We start from the raw sequence: 20,553 nt of genomic DNA, 5'->3' as shown, positions 1-20,553 counted from the left end.
CGGCCGGCGGTAAGATGAATATAGATTGGGGAATTTCTTTTTGTCATCCCCTGCTTTTTCCAACAACTCGTCCAGAGTTGGACCGAAGAGGTATTGTCCTTCACACGGAATGGCGCAGAGCTTGGTTCTAGACTGAATGTCACCTGACCAGCATTTCAGCCACAAGGCCCTGCGAGCCGCGTTGGATAGTCCTGCCACTCTAGCCACCATTCTGACAGAGTCCACCGATGCGTCCGATAGGAAGGCTGCAGCATTCTGGATGGTCGGTAGTGCCTTCAGAATAGTGTCCCTAGATGCACCGTCCTTAAGCTGAGACTCTAACTGATCTAGCCAGACCATTAATGATCTGGCCGTACATGTTGCCGCCACAGCAGGTCTGAGAGATCCAGCCGCCATCTCCCAGGTACCTTTAAGGAATATATCTGCTTTTCTGTCCAGAGGATCCTTGAGGGCCCATATATCCTCAAAGGGTAATGAGGCTTTCTTTGACGCCTTAGCAACAGCCGCGTCCAATTTAGGAGCTTTATCCCATGTATCCACAACCGGATCGTCAAAGGGATACCTGCGTTTTAATGCTGGTGGTAAGGCCCCCTTTTTTTCTGGTTTCTTCCATTCTCTAAGGATCAAATCCCGAATCTTTTCGTTTACCGGAAAAGATCTATGTTTTTTACGATCAAGTCCGCTAAACATCATCTCCTGTTTCGAGGGTTGTGACTTAGGTTCCTCTATACCCATGGTGCCTCTAACTGATTTGACAACTTTGTCGATTTTATCCAAGGGTAGACAGAATCGTCCTGACTCCTCATCTGATGAAGAGGAGAGCGGACTGGAGAGATAGGAATTTTCCTCTCTTTCTTCCTCTGAAGAATTAGAGTCCAAGAGAGTCCTATGCTTTGAGCCTTCCGCTTGGGATAGGGACCGTAGTGATTCCCTTACTTCCAGCCGGATCATTTCCCTCAGATTTGCCAGAGATACGGACTCTTCTGCTACCTAGGGGAGGACAATATAGGGGATAACTAATATCTGACTAATGTCACTACCACCAACCCGCTCCTGTAGACCTCACCGTCTGCTGTATACAGGGGGCACATAATTTTTTTGAACAAGAGTCAGGTAGAGGGACTCCACAGAGGGCACACTCCTTATGTTTAGACTTTCCCGTACTCTTCTTCCCCTGGAATGATAAAGTATAAGGGGCCCGCGTCACAAAGTGAACTTTCACGTAGATCACTTACCCGTGCGCCAAAGTAAAGTACCGGAATCCGAGGGGTTTCTTTAGTCGAAGCTCTGGATCCTTGTTCGGAAGAGCTCTTACGACTGGACTGGTCGCCTCTATCCTTCTGTCTGGGCTTCTGACGTACCTCGTCTGGCAGCTGCTGCTGCTCACCACCACTCTCCATGACGAAATGCGACCAAAAGCAGGGATCTAACATCTCCACCTGCATAAATACCCCTTGGATCCGGTCAGCAGATGGGCCAGCGCTGTCCCTATTGGTCCAGGATACAGCAGAGGGCAGGAGATCTTGCGGTCAAAACCGGCACACAGACGCGATGGGCGCCGCCATCTTGGGATGACTGCGCATGCGCAGACGTCCGGCGACCCGGAAGCGGACGCTAACACCGCCCCCTGACGTCACTGCACCCGGAAATGCTCCAGCACGCACTGAGAGCTGTGCAGGACGCCGGGAATGGAGCGTAGCGCTCCGGGAGCTCAACCACACGCCTGAGCCCGGCACCCGCAGCCACGCCATACCGCTGCACCACCAATGGGAATACTTACCTGCGCCGGCGCTGATGGAGGCAGGAAATCCTCCGGACTCCGCTCCCTGCTGCGAACGCCACTGCCGTGAAATCCAGCAAGGACCACCGTGGCGTCTCCAGGGATCTCCGCACCGGCCGAGGTAGGAGACCCCCCCGCTACCGTATTCGGCCGGCCGGCCGGCCTGGGCTCCTTCTGTAGGCATCCGTCCCCTTCAGGAACAGGAAACCAACTGAGGCAAGGGAGAGGTACCGCCCTTTTGTATCTGTAGGTTTCCTGTTCCTAATGGGCGGATCCCCTCTCTCGTCGTGCTGTCATGGGAGTCCGAGTAAAATGTATCTCTGTTCCACCCAGCAGCGTTCCAGGTTCAGTCACAGGGCGCCCCCGGGACGGTTCAGTCACTGCTCTGAGTAGAGAGCGGTGTCTGTAACTGCGCTCCCAGCCCTGACTGACACTGGCTCAGCATTAGAGGCGGCTGGTAGTCTGTGGCGCCAATAGCGTTTGTTGAAAAGTTCCCTTTAACATTGACCGACTTACTAGATCTTTCCCTAAAAGTCTCAATTCCTTCACTGGAGCTCAGAGCTCCTGAACATACCCTCCTTGTACAGGTACTGTACATCATCTTAGCGCATGGACCCCCATAATCACAAGAAAGGAGGTCTTGATCCCCAATTTCTTGTCACGGCATATGCCCTATAGCTCCATTCATTATCTAAAAAGCTGAGAACACCAGAGCCCTATACTGAGCTGTCAGTCCTACAGACTGAATGAAGCAGCACCAGCCACGTTTAAGCACCTCTCCAATCAAACTCGTCCTCACTGTAAGCTTACATTAACGAGGAATAAGGTGCCCAACACCTCTTTAATTAACAGTACCCCCAGTGATCAGATAATTATCACTTCTGAACAAGTCATAAATGCACGTTGTGCTACAACCCTTTTAAAAACTCATGGTCAATGGCAATCCAAGGAGCTTAGAAGGTCAGAACCCCATCAACTGATTAAGTGAGATTTGGACATCCATTAAGTTTCACCTTACACATTATTGGCTCTCATGTGGGCAACTTATTTGGTTCATACCAATTGGGAAAATCCCCCCCTACTTTGCAGACAATTAAGAAATACAATAAATGGCTGCTTTTTCCCTTTTTGTCTTTAACAGGAGGAATAAGATTGACTAATACCCGCCATCAACCTTATTCACCAAGACACGATGTAATTTAGACATTTCTGCTCATTATTCTAATTAAAGAATGAATATGGAATACTTTTTTTATTTAATAATTTCCCAATCACCCTTGCTTAATGTTCAGGGCGCCACGCTCCACCCATGTACCCGCACTCACCATATGCTCCATGCAGATACTGATTTCTCCATCACTGTAGAATGCCCCGTAGAAGCCCACAATGTATGGGGAGTTACATTCGTGCAGAACTTGGAGCTCTCGGATAATCTGGTTTCTAATTGCTGGTTTTATCTCCAAGTGAATCAGCTGCAAGAAAAAATATAACTTGATTTAAGAAAACCAAGGGACCACAGAGCTGCTGCTTTAGCAGTCATGGTGCGGTACTGGTGGTAAGGGCCAAAACAACAGCATAATGCCATGCAGCCCCATTATTGTTGCCTTGTCATCTCAAAAGAATATTTAGGCTCTTGTGCACAACCATATTAAAAGGGGTTGTTCAGGTATAAAAATATTGCTGTCCTATCCATAAAATAGATCATAAATATGAGATCAGCAGGGGTCCAACATACAGCACCCCCCGATCAGCTGGTAACTGCTCGGGAGATAAACCAGTAGTCCTCAGCAGCGGACTCATGAATTCAATCCCGGAAGAACCCTTTGTTATTTTTATTACATTGACTAAACCATTAAGAAAAGGTCAGTGGCTCACCTTCCTAGCCATGATAAGACTGGACGGCTTGTGTGAAACTTTAAAGACCACACCACCATTGCCAGCGCCAAGCTCGGAAACTTTTTCAAAGTCATCATCTTTAAGTTCTCCAACTTTTTGTTTCTGAGTGAGGAAAGCTTCCAGCCGCTTCCTCTGCTGTTCATCCAGTTCTAGCTCCTCCAACTTCTTCTGAAGAGCCTCAAGGTTTGTCCTGACAATACAAAAAGAAAAAAAAGAAAATGTATGAACCCAAGGAGAACAGTACAAAAGTTCATTACGCTAGAGAAAGGTCTTCACTTCAGTTTATCCTTCCATCGAGGGATGTCATTTTTTATTTTTAAATGTGAAAAGAGGACATCTGGCAGGCAGATATCCACCTCATGGTGTGAAGGGCTGCAGTGGTAAGACCTGCTTCAACCAGCTGCTAATCGGCTTCTTGTGATAACAGAAGTGGTTGTCCAAACTGGGGATCACATTCGTGGTTAAGGCTAGGTTCACACTGCGTTAGTGGGTGTCCGCTAACGGAATCCGTTACATGGCGAAAATGGCGCAATTAACGCTATGTAACGGATCCGTTAGCGCAAGCATTGACTGCAATGTGCTAACGGATCGCTAGCGCATCGCTAACGTATGCCATTTTTGACGATGTGCCGTTATTTTCGGACGGACCTCGAACGCTGCTTGCAGCGTTCAGGGTCTGTTCTTCGGATCGGGCATCTGCGCTAGCGGGATTGCCAAACGCAATGCCTTTTTGGACATTGCGTTAGCGCAATCCGTTAGCGTATCCGCTAAACGGATTGCACTAATGCAATGTGAACCTAGCCTAGGGGGTTAAGACTGATGGGCATCTGACACCCCCACAGATCAGCTGTATGCTCAAGTGGCTGCCAGATGTAAAGACTGAACAGAATTGCAGAGTTAGCTCCATTCAATGTGCAGCTGCTGAATCTGTTCTGCAGCACCTGGCAGCAGCTGCTACACAATGAATGGAGCTGTAAGAAAACTGGAGGACGACATATTAAAAATATGCGTCAAATTCATTAAGTGATGTGGCACATTTTAAAGAATTCCTTGCATGTTACTCCTGCACACCACCTCTCATTAAGATTGGTGTATGGAACGCCAGACGTAAAGGGATTGTCCACTACTAGGACAACTACTAAAACTAAATCTTCAGCCCCTATAAGATAATAAAGACTATACTCCCCCCCGTGCAGACACCGTTCCTGCGTTGCCGGCACTTGCTCTCCCCGAAGCGGTGATGCAGTGTTGTGACACGTGTCGTCGGCACCCAATCAGCGCTGGCGTCACCATCTCCCCCTTTGTACTAACTGAACATGAAGAGGAAGCCAGAGCTGCAGCTCATCCCGGACTTCCTCTTCATGTTCAGTTTGTCCGAAGATGGAGACAGATGCCAGCGCTGATTGGGCGCCGTGTATCATGTGTCATTCCACCGCACGATAGCCCCTGGACCACGAGTGTCGACACCACTGGAACAGAGCCGGCACAGGAGGGGAGTATAGGCGCTATTATTTTATTGGGGGGGCGAACATTTAGTTTAAGAAGGGGTGGACAACCCCTTTAATGAATCAAGGCCATAGTGTTTACATCAAGTAGCTGCCTGAGCAAATAACCGCTTATCAGTAGGGGTGTTAGGCGTCAGACCACCAATTACCTATCCAGTCAACAATATGCTGTGCTCGGACAACCCCTTTAATGGCCAGCACTAGACATTATTCATTGTTACAGGATCACAGTCTGTGCTGTAATACAGAATATGTATTTATAGTAGTGGGAGCTCGACTTTTCTGATCGAGTGTCTTGCATAGGTTTAAAGAATTCGCTCTTGACAACTCACAAATAACTGCACTCTATGAAATTGTTATTCTGAATAATCTTATGATTTTTATTATTGTGCTATTCCTCTGTAATTACTCTTAGAACTATACGTATTGAATATAATCTCAAGAAGAAATCCAGTATACTGTGCCAAGTAAAAGATACATTCTTTATTAAGGTAAAACTAAGCAAAGTTTAGACAAATATAGTACAAAACGATTCAAAGAAGTCAATAAGACAATTCAGGTCACTACTTTAACCAAATGTGCCCTGAATGTATCAGTTTTTTGTGCCCTGATTACGGGGAGGGATTTTGTTGCTATACGTATTGAATGACAATTGGGTGTTTCCATTCCCTTTGTCAAAAGCTACCGAATGTCCTTACACAATCTAGTGCCGCTAACTCCCACTTTTCAATGTATTCATTTATTTTTAATGGCAATAATAAAGGTAGAACACAATGTAGCACAGCTATAAAATATGCTTTACAGATCTTCATTAAAAACATGCTCGCTGCCAGCAGCCACCACTAGAGGGAGCCGAGAGGTTCGCCGAATACAGAATAAACTCAGTAATAAAACAGTGAGAGGACCGGTCACTCGCTCAAAAAAAAAAAAAAAGTTAAAAACCTTGCAAAAATCTGCGAGTTCCCCTGATTCTGCAGCTTATTTCTGTTTCACGCTACATCACTCCATTAGATATTCACTTTTTTTCTTCTGGTAGATACTATTTGAATTCCCTGCTTTGCAGTCCACCTGGGCATTTCTTCAGCGTCTTCTCTGGTGGTGTGCACTTTCACCCTTCCCTCCCAGATGCTGCCAATCACAGCTCAGCAGCTGTGCTAGCAGCCTATCATGATGTCGTGCTGTGGAAGAGGGAGGTGAAAGTGCACGCCTCCAGAGAAGACTCTGAAGAAACACCCAGCTGGACTGCAGAGCAAAAATTTCACATTTATATTTGTTCTCAAGTGCACTCTCTCTAGAATGTAATGACGCAGTGCAAAACGGAAAAAAGCGGCACACGTTTCCGGTAAACTGGGTCAGTGTGTTTCCATCTTAAAGATGGTCAACAGAAAAATAGATGTGTGAATGTGGCCATACATTAGATGAGCCAATACTCTAGGGATGAGGAATGAGCGCATTTAGGAAGCTCCTGACTATCAACCAGTCTGAATAGACCAACAGTTTGCTCGTCCATTGGTACAATCAATCATTTTTAAGCTGGTGTAAAAGTCTTCGCTAGCATAACATCCTATGCACACAGAACGATCATAGTAATAATTGTTGTGTGTATAGAACGGTCATTAGCCTGTGTAGACAACCGGCAATATAAAAACGATCGTCAGCAGGCAACGCTTTTACTGCCTGGATCATTCAATGTTAACCCTCCATTACTCTGATCATAGATATAGTAATATATTAGCAGAGAATTTGGGACATAAATAAAATTAAAAAAAAAAAAAAGAGCATTATCTTAAAATGTGACCATTGACATTAGGCAGGGATAAAAATTACTAAAATTGAGACCCACATGACATTTAACCAACTTTTCAATAAGTTGGCAGAGATGGATGGTACTAGTGTAGCAACGCCAAAATTGTTGACATTTGTAACATTTGAAAAAGTTTTAGGTTATGTGCATACGTTCAGGAAAGTTAGCAAAATTTTCCTGAGCAAATCCAGACTACTTTTGCAGGAAATCCGCTCACCTTTTTTTTGTGCGGATTTTAATAATAATATAGCGGCAAATTCGCAAAATTAATGAACATGCTGGGTTTTTTCCCACAGTGCGTTTTTTTTTTTTTCGCGGAAAAAAAATGCAACATGTGCACAAAAATTGCGGAATGCCTTAAAATTGACGGGATGCTTAATGTAAGCGATTAAGCGTTTTTGCAGCAGAAAACCGCAAAAAAAATGTGAAAAAAACGCTAAGAATCCGGAATGTGTGCACATAGCCTTACACTAGAAATCTAGCACAAATTGTTTGATGAATCGGGATCAAAGTGTTGTCTACCACAGTTACGTCTATTGAACAAAATGTTATTTTCGGAACTCAAAAGAAATATGTAGCCATGTCAAATACGGTACATAAAGAAAATAAATGCAGAAGCCGAGAACTATCATTTATTACTGAAAACAAGATGTCAGCATCCATCACCCGACAGACGTCAGGAATCGCTTTCCACAAGCATTTTTAAACATGTACAACAATATCTCTCACTTTCCAGAGTAGATCTTTTAAAAAAAAAAAAAAAGTTGTTCTGAGCCCATATACCTCATTATATCAGATCCATACCTCATTATATCAGATCCATACCCAATTCAACAATATTGTAACAGAAGAACCAGACGCGTTGCTCATAGTAGCAATAATGCATTTCTCGTTTACCGTCAAATAAAAGCGGTGGAATTACCATAAATAGATAGGGATTGAGGATGAAAATTTGGATTTCAGACCACCCTTTTAAGGTCAGTATCTTATTTTTATCACTGACCTTACACATCCTTCTCAAATTATGTTCTATTTTCATGTACCATGCTACAGTTGTGCTCAAAAGTTTATATACCCCAGCAGAAATTTTGCTTTCTTGGCCTTTTTCCAGAGAATATGAATGATATCACCAAAACTTTTTCTCCACTCATGGTTAACCCCTTAAGCCCTGAGAGTGGTTTGCACGTTAATGACCGGGCCAATTTCTACAATTCTGACCACTGTCCCTTTATGAGGTTATAACTCTGGAACGCTTCAACGGATCCCGGTGATTCCGACATCTTTTTGTCGAGACATTGTATTTCATGATAGTGGTAAAATTTATTTGATAGTACATGCGTTTATTTGTGATAAAAATGGAAATTTGGCAAAAATTTGGAAAATTTAGCAATTTTCCAACTTTGAATTTTTAGGCCCTTAAATCAGAGATATGTCGCACAAAATACTTCAGTAATATTTCCCATATGTCTACTTTACATCAGCACAATCTTGGAAACAACATTTTTTTTTTGCTAGGGAGTTATAAGGGTTAAAAGTTGACCAGCAATACCATTTGGCAAATGTGATTACCTGTTGAAGCATACTTCAAGTGTCTTCTCTCCCCTCTTCTTCCCCTTCTCTTCCTCCCTCCTTTCCAGCCTTCCTCCCCCCTCATTCCCCTTATGCCTATTTCCTCCCTGCCCCGTTAACTGTTAAAATCCAATAAAGTTTATTTGGATAAAAAAAAACTTGACCAGCAATTTCTCATTTTTTACAACACCATTTTTTTTTAGGGATCACATCACATTTGAAGTCATTTTGAGGGGTCTATATGATAGAAAATAACCAAGTGTGACACCATTCTAAAAACTGCACCCCTCAAGGTGCTCAAAACCACATTCAAGAAATTTATTAACCCTTCTGGTGTTTCACAGGAATTTTTGGAATGTTAAAAAAAAAAAAAAAAAATGAAAAAAAAATTTAATTTTGTTTCAAAAATTTTTTTACTTCAGCTCCAATTTGTTTTATTTTACCAAGGGTAACAGGAGAAAATGGACCCCAAAAGTTGTTGTACAATTTGTCCTGAGTACCCTGATACCCCATATGTGGGGGTAAACCACTGCTGGGGCGCATGGCAGCGCTCGGAAGGGAAAGAGCGCCGTTTGACTTTTCAATGCAAAATTGGCTGGAATTGAGATGGGATGCCATGTTGCGTTTGGAGAGCCACTAATGTGCCTAAACATTGAAACCCCCCACAAGTGACACCATTTTGGAAAGTAGACACCGTAAGGAACTAATCTAGATGTGTGTTGAGCACTTTGACCCATCAAGTGCTTCACAGAAGTTTATAATGTAGAGCCGTAAAAATAAAAAAAAAATATTTTTTCACAAAAATGAACTTTTCGCCCACAATTTTTTATTTTCCCAAGGTTAACAGAAGAAACTGTACCCCAAACGTTGTTGTGCAATTTGTCCTGAGTACGCTGATACCCCATATGTGGGGGTAAACCACTCTTTGGGTGCATGGCAGAGCTCAGAAGGGAAAGAGCGCCGTTTGACTTTTCAATGCAAAATTGGCTGGAATTGAGATGGGACTCCATGTTGCGTTGGGGAGCCCCTGATGTCTAAACATTGAAACCCCCCCACAAGTGACACCATTTTGGAAAGTAGACTCCCTAAGGATCTTATCTAGATGTGTTGTGAGAGCTTTGAACTCCCAAGTGTTTCACTACAGTTTATGACACAGAGCCGTGAAAATAAAAAAATCTTTTTTTTTTTCCACAAAAATTATATTTTAGCCCCCAGTTTTGTATTTTCCCAAGGGTAACAGGAGAAATTGGACCCCAAAAGTTGTTGTGCAATTTGTCCTGAGTACGCTGATACCCCATATGTGGGGGGTAACCCCTGTTTGGGCGCACGGGAGAGCTCGGAAGGGAAGGAACACAGTTTTACTTTTTCAACGCATAATTGGCTGGAATTGAGATCGGTCGCGTTTGGAGAGCCCTGATGTGCCTAGACAGTGGAAACCCCCAATTCTAACTGAAACCCTAACCCAAAACACACCCCTAATCCCAACCACACCCCTAATCCCAACACATCCCTAACCTTAACCACACCCCTAACCCTAATTCCAACTGCAATTGTAATCCAAACCCTAACACTAGCCCCAACCCTAACCCTAGCCCTAACCCTAATGGGAAAATGGAAATACATTTTTTTTATTTTTCCCTAACTAAGGGGGGGGGGTGATAAAGGGGGGTTTGATTTACTTTTATAGCGGGTTTTTATGACTGGCAGCCATCACACACTAAAAGACGCTTTTTATTGCAAAAAAAAAATATTTTTTTGCGTTACCACATTTTGAGAGCTATAATTTTTCCATATTTTGGTCCACAGAGTCATGTGAGGTCTTGTTTTTTTTTGCGGGACGAGTTGACATTTTTGTTAGTAACATTTTCGTGCACGTGACTTTTTTGATCTCATTTTATTCCGATTTTTGTGAGGCAATATGACCAAAAAACAGCTATTCATGAATTTCTTTTGGGGGGGCGTTTATACCGTTCTGCATTTGGTAAAATGGATAAAGCAGTTTTATTCTTCGGGTCAGTACGATAACAGCGATACCTCATTTATATAATTTTTTTATGTTTTGGTGCTGTTATACAATAAAAACTATTTTATAGAAAAAATAATTATTTTTGCATCGCATTATTCTGAGGACTATAAAATTTAATTTTTTTCGCTAATGACGCTGTATGGCGTCTTGTTTTTTGCGGGATAAGATGACGTTTTCAGCGGTACCATGGTTATTTATATCCGTGCTTTTGATCGCGTGCTATTCCACTTTTTGTTCGGCGGTATGATAAAGCGTTTTTTGCCCCTTTTTTTCCTACGGTGTTCACTGAAGGGGTTAACTAGTGAGAGTTTTTTAGATCGGGTTGTTACGGACGCGGCGATACTAAATATGTGTACTTATTTTATTTTTTTATTTAGAAAAAGAAATGTATTTATGGGAATAAATTTTTTTTCCTTTAATTTAGGTTTTTGTTTTTTTTAAAAACACACAACTAAATATTTTTTTTTTTTTTTTAACTTTATAACAGGGAGGATGCTGCCTGGATAATTACTCTGCCTCCAGAGATTATTTTACATGAAGTGGAGTAAAGGTGCCGTTACATTAAACGACTTACCAACGATCACGACCTGGCCGCGATCGTTGATAAGTCGTTTTGTGGTCGCTGGGGAGCTGTCACACAGACAGCTCTCTCCAGCGACCAACGATTCGGGGAAAGACTTCGGCATAGTTGAAACTGTCATCAACGATGCCGAAGTCCGCGGGTAACCAGGGTAAACATCGGGTTACTAAGTGCAGGGCCGCGCTTAGTAACCCGATATTTATCCTGGTTACCATTGTAAAAGTAAAAAAAAAAAAAAAAAAAAAAAAAAAAAAAAAAACACTACATACTCACATTCCGATGTCTGTCACGTCCCCCGCCGTCAGCTTCCCGCACTGACTGTCAGCGCCGGCCGCAAAGCAGAGCACAGCGGTGACGTCACTGCTGTGCTCTGCTTTACAGCCGGCGCTGACAGTCAGTGCAAGGAAGCTGACGGCAGGGGACGTGACAGACATCGGAATGTGAGTATGTACTGGTTTTTTGTTTGGTTTTTTTACCTTTTACAATGGTAACCAGGGTAAATATCGGGTTACTAAGGACGGCCCTGCGCTTAGTAACCCGATACTTACCCTGGTTACAAGTGAAGACATCGCTGGATTGGCGTCACACACGCCGATCCAGCGATGACAGCGGGTGATCAGCGACCAAAAAAAGGTCCTGATCATTCCCCAGCGACCAATAGTCTCCCAGCAGGAGCCTGATCGTTGGTCGCTGTCACACATAACGAGATCGTTAGCGGGATCGTTGCTACGTCACAAAAAGCGTGACGTTGCAACGATATCGTTAACAAAATCGTTATGTGTGAAGGTACCTTTACCAGTGTGATGTGTAATGGCCGCTCTCCTGACCTCACTGCAGAGCTGTGTGTGATTATACCGGACACATCTGCAGGTTCCTCTCAGCTTCAGGCTGCCATCACACTAGCAGTATTTGGTCAGTATTTTACATTAGTATTTGTAAGCCAAAACCAGGAGTGGAACAATTAGAGGAAAATAGAATTAGTCTTACTGGTAATTCGGCTTCTAGGAACCTTCCACGATAGCAGTATCGGAGGATGTCTCCCCACCCTAATAGGGGACAGGAAACAAAGAGGTTAAATACCCCTCCCCTTCCTGCAACCACCAGTGTTTTTTCTGGACACAATAGCATGTATAGTTACCACTTAAGTGCAGGAATCATCTAATAAATAAATCAAGATAGGGAGGGAATTTAGTGCTGTCGTGGAAGGTTCCTAGAAACCGAATTACCGGTAAGTCTAATTCTATTTTCTCCAGTCACCTTCCACGACAGCAGTATCGGAGTGATACCAACCGCTAATTTCTTTAGGGAGGGACAACCGCTTGGAGAACGCGTCTGCCAAACGATATGTCCCTATTGAAGTTGAGCCTGTAGTGTCTGGTGAAAGTATGGACTGACGACCAGGTGGCGGCTCTGCATATCTGCTCCAATTATGCTTTTCCCCTCTCTGCCCAGGAAGTCGAGACTGAACGGGTGGAGTGGGCTTTTAGTGAAGCTGGAGGTGCAAGCTTCTGGGATGAGTATGCAAGACTAATTGCTTGTTTAATCCAATTAGCGATCGTGCTTTTGGCGGCTTTCTTGCCCTTATTTCGTCCTGACCACTGGACGAACAGGTTTTGGTCCAACCTCCAACTTTGTCTGTTGGAGGTAGAACAGGACTACTCGTCGGACGTCCAGGGTGTGAAAGGCCTCTTTTGAATTAGAGGGATTTGGACAGAATGAGGGTAAAATGATGTCTTGATTTCTGTGGAAGTCTGAAACTACCTTAGGCATAAAGGAAGGGTCTAATTTGAGGATTACACTATCCATGGTTATGGTCAGGAATGGCTCCTGGTCTGACAAGGTCTGTAGTTCTCCTATACGCCTGGCACTAGTGATAGCTACCCCAGGAAGACGGTTTTAAAGGGTCAGGATTTTTAAGCTGGAGGCTGAAAGGGGTTCAAAGGTGTCACCGGTCAGACCTTTTACAACAAGGTTCAAGTCCCAAGGAGAGGTGTGGACTTGAAGTCTCGGACGGATTCTAGTTGCCGATTTGCTAGATCTTGGTCGAAGAAAGACCCAAGAGCTGACACCTGAACCTTTAGGGTACTAGGTGAAAGCCCCAGTTCCAAGCCCTTCTGGAGGAATTGAAGGATCTGTGCAATATTTGGGTTAAATGGATCCGGTTTGTTCGGGGAACACCATGATGAGAATTTTTTCCATATTTTGCCACAAAATTTCGTTAGTTATTGGCTTCCTACCCTTTTGTAAGGTTTCAATCACGTCCTGTGAGAGAGTCCTCTGGCTTTCAGGATCTCGGCTTCAGTAACCAGGCTGCCAACTTCACCTTGTGTAGGTCCGGATGAAGCAGGGGACCCTGTTGAAGAAGGTCGCGTATTTGGGGAAGCAGAATCGGGCCTTCTATACACATGCCTGTTAATGCGCTGAACCAGTTTCTCCCTGGCCACAATGGGGCTACCAGAATCGTTGTAACTTGATCTATCCGGATCTTCTGTAGTGTTCTGGGTAGCAATGGGATTGGCGGGAAGACATATGCCAGGGCAAACTCCCAGGGGTGGGAGAAAGCGTCCAGTCCCTGCGCCTCGTTTGAGGTGGTCAGTGAGAAGAAGGTGTTCGATTTTGTATTCCGATTGTTGGCGAACAGGTCCACATCGGGAGTTCCCCACCTCTAGACCAAGGATAGGAATACATCCTGGTTTAGAGACCACTCTCCTGTATGGAAGTCCCTCCTGCTGAGGTAATCCATCTGGGAATTGTCCAATCCCTTTATATGTACTGCGGAGATGGACAGAAGGTGATTCTCCGCCCAGGAAAAAAAATCCTTCCAGCAGTTAACTTTAGGCTCGAGTGTCTTGTGCCCCCTTGGTGCCGGAGATAGGCCAACAGCGGTCATGTTGTCGGACATCACCCGTACATGGTGACCTTGAATGAAGACAGATGCGGCTCATAGCGCCTCCTCCACTGCTTTCAATTCCCTCAGATTTGAGGAGCTGTGTCTTATATCTGGGGGCCACAACCCCTGAAAGTGGGAGCCTTCGATCACGGCGCCCCAACCTCTCTGGCTTGCGTCTGTTGTGAGTACTTTGAGGAGTCTGATCCCAACTGACTCCCCGATGTAGGTTTCGGGAGTTCAGCCACCATGAGAGGGAGGATCTTACACGAGTGGGAAGGGGAATCTTCCTGGTTAAAGCCATCTGGAGTCCTCTTGAATACGTCAGGATGTGAGATTGAAGGATTCTCGTATGGGCTTGGGCCCAAGAGACTGCCTGGATGCATAATATTAATGAACCCAGGATTGACAGAGTCTCTTAGAGTCGGGGTTTTTTGGCTTCTGAACCTGGAGATCCTGTGGACAAGATCGATCCGACGGTCCTTGGGTAGAAAGGACATCCTTTTCTCCGAGTCCAAAAGAACTCCTAGGAATTTCTTCCGTGGAGATGGCCGGAGATCTGATTTTGCCAAATTCGGGATCCACCCGAGTGACCTTAGAATATCGAGGACCTTCGTCACGTCCTGATTGAGGCGCAAAATGGATGGGGCGAAGATGAGAAAGTCGTCCAAGTATGGAATGACACAGACCCCCTGTTGTCGGATAAAGATTACCGCTTCTGACATGATCTTGGTGAAAACTCGACGAGACTCCGAAAGGAAGGACATTGAATTGGTAATGGCTGACCCGCTTGTTTTGGGAAATTGCGAATCTGAGGAACCTCCTGTGGTCTGGATGTATTGGCACATGGTAGTATGCGTCCCTCAGATCCAACGTCGCCATTACCCAGTCCTGACCAATCAGCGGGATTGCTGATCTGATTGATTCCATTTTGAATCTTCGGTATTTTATTACCTGATTTAGAGGTTTCAGGTTTATGATGATACGGTGTTTCCCTGAGGGTTTCTTCACCTGAAAAAGGTGTGAGTAATGACCTTCTCCTATTTCCCGATGTGGTACATGGGAAATCACCTCTGCTTGAAGCAGGCTTAAAATATCCAGCATCAGAGATTCCCGAAGTCCTGGAGACTGTAGAGAAATGATGGTTAGACGGTGAGGAGGACGACTCTCGAATTCTAGACTTAGGCCTTCCCGTATGGTACGCAGGACCCACTGATCCGTGGTGATCATTGCCATTGGGAGAGGAAACCCGAGAGTCGACCTCCGACCGGAGCGCAGTCATTGCTTCTCAGAGGTCTGCTGGGGTTGGGGGATCAGGATATTTCTGGCTTTCCCTCACCGACCTGATTTGCCCTTACTCCTGTAATTTTGTTGGGAGACTTGGTCTCAGGGGGAACGAAAAAACAGTTTCCTAGGGTTCTTTTGTTCCAGAAGGACTTTCTTTTTATCTCAGGCTTCCAAGATTTCATCCAGGACTGGCCTGAATACATAATGACCTTGGAAGGGAATACCACAAAGCTTGGACTTTGAGGTAATATCGCCTCCCCAGGATTTAAGCCATAAGGCCCTTCTAGCCGAATTAGTGAGGACAGCGGATCTAGCGGCTACTCGTACTGATTCTGCGGAGGCGTCCGCGAGGAATCCGGTCACCTTCTGAAGCGGTGGGAGAGAATTAAGAATCTCTTCCCTAGACGTACCTTGTGCAAGGTAATTCTCTAAGGTACGTAGCCAGAGAAACAAGGATCTGGCTACACATTTTGAGGCCACATTAGATCTCAGTAAATTAGCTGAAGTGTCCCAAGATTTTCTCAATAAGCTCTCAGTTTTCCGATCCATGGTATCTTTCAGCTGGGAGGAATCTTCAAAGGGTAGGGCCGTTTTTTTGGTTACCCTTGACATGAACATCTACTTTGGGCATTTCCAGTAGAGAACAGTCCCCTCAAGGGGAAAACGATTCTTAAACTCTGATGGGACATTTAACCCCTTTTCTTGTAGGCCCCACTCATGGAGGATCAGGCTTTCGATATTTTCGTGTATGGGGAATCCTTTCACAGTCTTAGGTTTCAGACCCCCAAACATGTCATCCTGTACGGAATGGCCCTCTACCTCGTCTTCTACCCCAATGGTGCCCCTCACCATGGAAACTAACTCTTCCATATCCTCGGAGGAGAAGAGGTATTTTTTATTGTCAGATTTGGGAGCAGAAGTAGAACCCTCATTCTCCCAAATGTCCTTTGAACCCGAGGTATGTATCTCGCCTGAGTCAGAGTCCGAAACTACCGGAGCCATCTTCCTTTTCTTAGGAGGGGGAGGCTGCGGTGTCGGGGGATGAGAAAAGGCCGCCATGGAGGACTTAACCTCTTGTCTGATGAGGGTTCTGATGCCGTCCATGAGCGAGGGCTGTTCACTACGCAGAACTTAGTCTGTGCATGGTTGGCAGAGCTTTTTATATGCGGAGGGAAGCTTGGACGCACACATGCAGCACACTTGCAGCTGGGCATCTTATCCTTCCTAGGGGCAGGGACCTTGTCTCCCTAGAACGAGAGAGAAAGGCGGACTAAGTCACTTAAATTTAAATGGACAGCAAGGGACATCATCCCACTACTGACAGTAGGGGGGTGCACACTGGGCTCCGCAGGAGCAGAGTGTAGGGGTTTGTTGCCGTCCATATGGTCAGTGGTCCAGACAGAGGGTCACAGACAGAAGGTCTTACCTGGAGGCTTCCCCAGCCAGGAATAAATGCTTTTATCGAGGCTCCCAGCAAATTTGGGGCTCCTCCTTGTTAGGGTCCGTGGGGGGGCAGGGGGGTCAGAGACGCCCGTCATGGCTGCCGCTGGATGTCCTAGGGGCAGGGACGCCGGCCGGCGCGCGCTTGCCGCATCTGAAACCGTGAAACAGAAAGTTCGGGTGCGCGTCACTTCCGATGCACGCGTGCCACCACCAGCAGCAGCGTGGAGGAAGCCGGGGAGCTGCAGGAGGACCCCGGAGCACTACACACCGCCCTCCTTTGCCTCCCGAAAAAGGCGCAGGAAGGGCGGGTGAAGGTCCCAAGTCACGCGGTAGATGCGGAGAAGGGAGCAGTCTAAAGGAGGAGGAGAGCGGAGCCCCCGACCTCGACTGCCCGGCTTCAAGGTAACAGCGCTGCCGGCCACGGCAGCACTATCAGAAAACCTCTTCATGCCCCATAGGGGACAGGAAAAACACTGGTGGTTGCAGGAAGGGGAGGGGTATTTCCTGTCCCCTATTAGGGCAGGGAGACATCCTCCGATACTGCTGTCGTGGAAGGCGACTGGAGAAAAGTATAATAGAAACACATGCACCACTTCTGCATTTATCCCCACTCCTGGCTTTAGCTTGCAAATACTGATGTAAAATACTGAACAAATACTGCCAGTGTGACGGCAGCCTCAGCTTCCAGCTCACAGGCAGATAGGGTAGTAATGCTGCTGCCATACAGCAGAGCTCAGAGCTACGAAATATGTGTTTGCAAGAAGACAAATGTCATTTCTCTTGTTCTGTGTTAGTTACTTGTCGCACACTGGTCATAGCCCCTTCATGGAAAATAATCTGTGGAGGCAGAGTTATCATCCAGGCTGCGTCCTCCCCAAAGCCTGAAAGAGGTCATTTACATACAAGATAAATGTAGATTTCTCTGGAATAAGACATTGGATCCCAGATATCAAGCCTACAGCCTGCAATAGCCATTCTGCCACCTCACCAACCACCCGAGCTGCCGCCTCACCACCACCACCCGAGCTGCCGCCTCACCACCACCAGCAGAGCTGCCGTACACAGACCTCCTGTCTCTTCCCGATTATCCCGAAGAATGTAAGTCCGCAAGGACAGGGTCCTCTCCCCTCTGCACCAGTCTGTCATTGTAAATTTGTTTACTGTTAACGATATCTATAAGCCTGTATGTAACCCCTTTTCACATGTATAGCACCATGGAATTAATGGTGCTATATAAATTATTTTATTAAGCTTCCTATGACCTACATGCCCATACAGACGTCTTAGGAGGGCTGATCCTACTGACACATTCCCTTTAAATGTAAATGTCCCCTGTGACAGAGCTACGGATGGGACGATTGAACAATTGTTCCCAGGTTTCCTCGCAGATTACAATCACTAGGTGTTTGGGTAGAGGACAGTAAGCAATCACCTTATTTTCAAGGGACAAGAATAAAAAAATAAAAAAAAAAGGGAACGGGCGAGTTTCTGTCCCATAGATCTGTGGCTTTTTGATATATGTAATTATTGCTCTACAGTGACAGTATACGGTGATTTACAGACAGAACGGGCATATTGTATAGACACCAATAATCAATAGTAATGAAGAGAATTGCAGCATGATGCAAAATCATTACTGAACAGCCTGCATGACCAAAAGTACCACAGTAATTAATGATTGGATCACTATCAGATATGATTACTGCAGGCAGAAAACAACTTCTCAGGCATGTGTCATCTTCTGACCACAGTAATGAGCCCGGGCAATGCCGAATTCAGCACTTTCTCCAGAACAAGGACTGGACCTGATCCAGTAAAGGCTCCATGCTGTGTCAGAGCCCCACGCTTGTCCTGTATCTACGCCAAATTGATCCATCTGTCTGGCCTCCATTGGATTCATCTGATTACACTTCCAAATATAGTGGACCAGTGGTAGAAAAATAATTTTTTTTTTTTTTTTAGAAAACAAATATTACACTTGTACACACACACACACACACACACACGGGAAAATAAGTATTTGATACAATGCCGATTTTGCAAGTTTTCCCACCTACAAATAATGGCGAGTTCTAATCTTTATCGTAGGTACACTTCAACTGTGACAGACCGAATATAAAAATAAAAACCAGAAATTCACATTGTATGATTTGTACATAATTAAATTGCATTTTATTGAATGAAACAAGTATTTGATCACCTGCCAACTAGCACGAATTCTGGCTCTCACAGACCTGTTAGCTTTTAAGAAGCCTCCTACTCTGCACTCATTACCTGTATTAATTGCACCTGTTTGAACGAGTTACCTGTATAAAAGACACCTGTCCACACAATCACACTTCAACCTCTCCATCATGACCAAGTCCAAAGAGCAGTCTAAGGACACCAGGGACACAATTGTAGACCTGCACAAGGTTGGGATGGGCTACAGACCAATAGGCAAGCGGATTGGTGAGAAGGCAAGAACTGTTGGCACAATTAGAAAATTCGAGAAACACAAGATGACTGTCAATTGCCTCAAGGGGTAAGGATGATTTTGAGAAAGGTCAGGAATCAGCCTAGAACTACACGGGAGGACCTGGCCAATGACCTGAAGAGAACTGTGATCAGTCTCAAACATTACTGTTAGTAACACATTATGCCGTCGTGGATTAAAATCCTGCATGGTGTACAAGGTCCCCCTGCTCCCGCCAGCACATGTCCACGCCCGTTTGAAGTTCGGCAATGACCATCTGGATGATGCAGAGGAGGCATGGGAGAAGGTCTTGTGGTCAGATGGGATCAAAATAGAACTTTTGGGTATCAACTCTACTCGCCGTATTTGGTAGAAAAGAAGGATGAGTACAACACCAAGAAAACCATCTCAACCCATGAAGCATGGTGGGGGGAAACATCATACTTTGGGGGTGCTTTTCTGCAAAGGGAACAAAATGACTGCACTGTACTGAAGGGAGGATGGATGGGGTCAAGTATTGCACGATTTTGGCTAACAACCTCCTTTCCTCAGTAAGAGCACTTTAGATGGGTCGTGGCTGGGTCATCCAGCATGATAATGACCCTGAAACACACAGCCAGGGCAACAAAGGAATGGCTCCGTAAGATGCATTTCTAGGTCCTGGAGCGGCCTAGTCAGTCTCTAGACCTGAACACAATAGAACATTTTTGGATGGAGCTGAAACTCAATGTTGCCCAGTGATTGCAGCAGGGATTGTGGCTCACTCGTCCATACAATGTGTGCAAACTTGGTCAGGAACTACAGGAAACATCTGACCTCTGTAATTGCAAACAGAGGTTTCTGTACCAAATACCAAGTTCTGTTTTTCTATTGTATCAAATACCTATTTTATGCAATAAAATGCTAATTAATTATGTAAAAATCATACAATGTGATTTTCTGGATTTTTTGGGGGGGATTCTGTGTCACAGTTGAAGTGAACCTACAATAAAAATTACAGACCTCTCCATTCTTTGTAGGTGGGAAAACGTGCAAAATTGGCAATATTATTCTCTCAATTAATCTGGAAATTCTCCACAAATGTATTTTTACATAAATCTTATGTAAACGAGAGAAAAAAAAACGAAACGAATAATGTGAAGGCTTCATACCGGTCTTCGCTTGTGGTTCAATGCTCAGCAGACTGTTTACTAGGGGCGAGCTGCCTGACAAGTTTATGAATAAGGATATAAGGCCGCATATCCACAGCAACCAGACTAATCTATATTACTTAGGTCAAGCTGCTTTGTTCCTCTCCCCACAGTCAGTCAAAGTGAAATCA

At 45.0% G+C, this 20,553-nt stretch overlaps 1 protein-coding gene across 1 annotated transcript in view; it reads right to left on the bottom strand.

The window, feature by feature from the left end:
- The window catches only part of MAP2K1 (mitogen-activated protein kinase kinase 1), a 92,003-nt gene that overhangs the window by 48,387 nt on the left and 23,063 nt on the right, over nt 1-20,553 (bottom strand). Inside the window, exons 2-3 of the mRNA XM_069766394.1 lie at nt 3,656-3,866; nt 3,106-3,252 (exon numbers count right to left, since the gene is read on the bottom strand). Of these exons, the coding sequence (XP_069622495.1) occupies nt 3,106-3,252; nt 3,656-3,866 (358 nt within the window). The remainder of the gene's footprint in view (nt 1-3,105; nt 3,253-3,655; nt 3,867-20,553) is intronic.

Source organism: Ranitomeya imitator, chromosome 4, assembly GCF_032444005.1.
Source record: "Ranitomeya imitator isolate aRanImi1 chromosome 4, aRanImi1.pri, whole genome shotgun sequence".
In the NCBI taxonomy this organism is placed as follows: Eukaryota; Metazoa; Chordata; class Amphibia; order Anura; family Dendrobatidae; genus Ranitomeya; species Ranitomeya imitator.
This window is presented reverse-complemented; position numbering and strand designations above follow the sequence as displayed.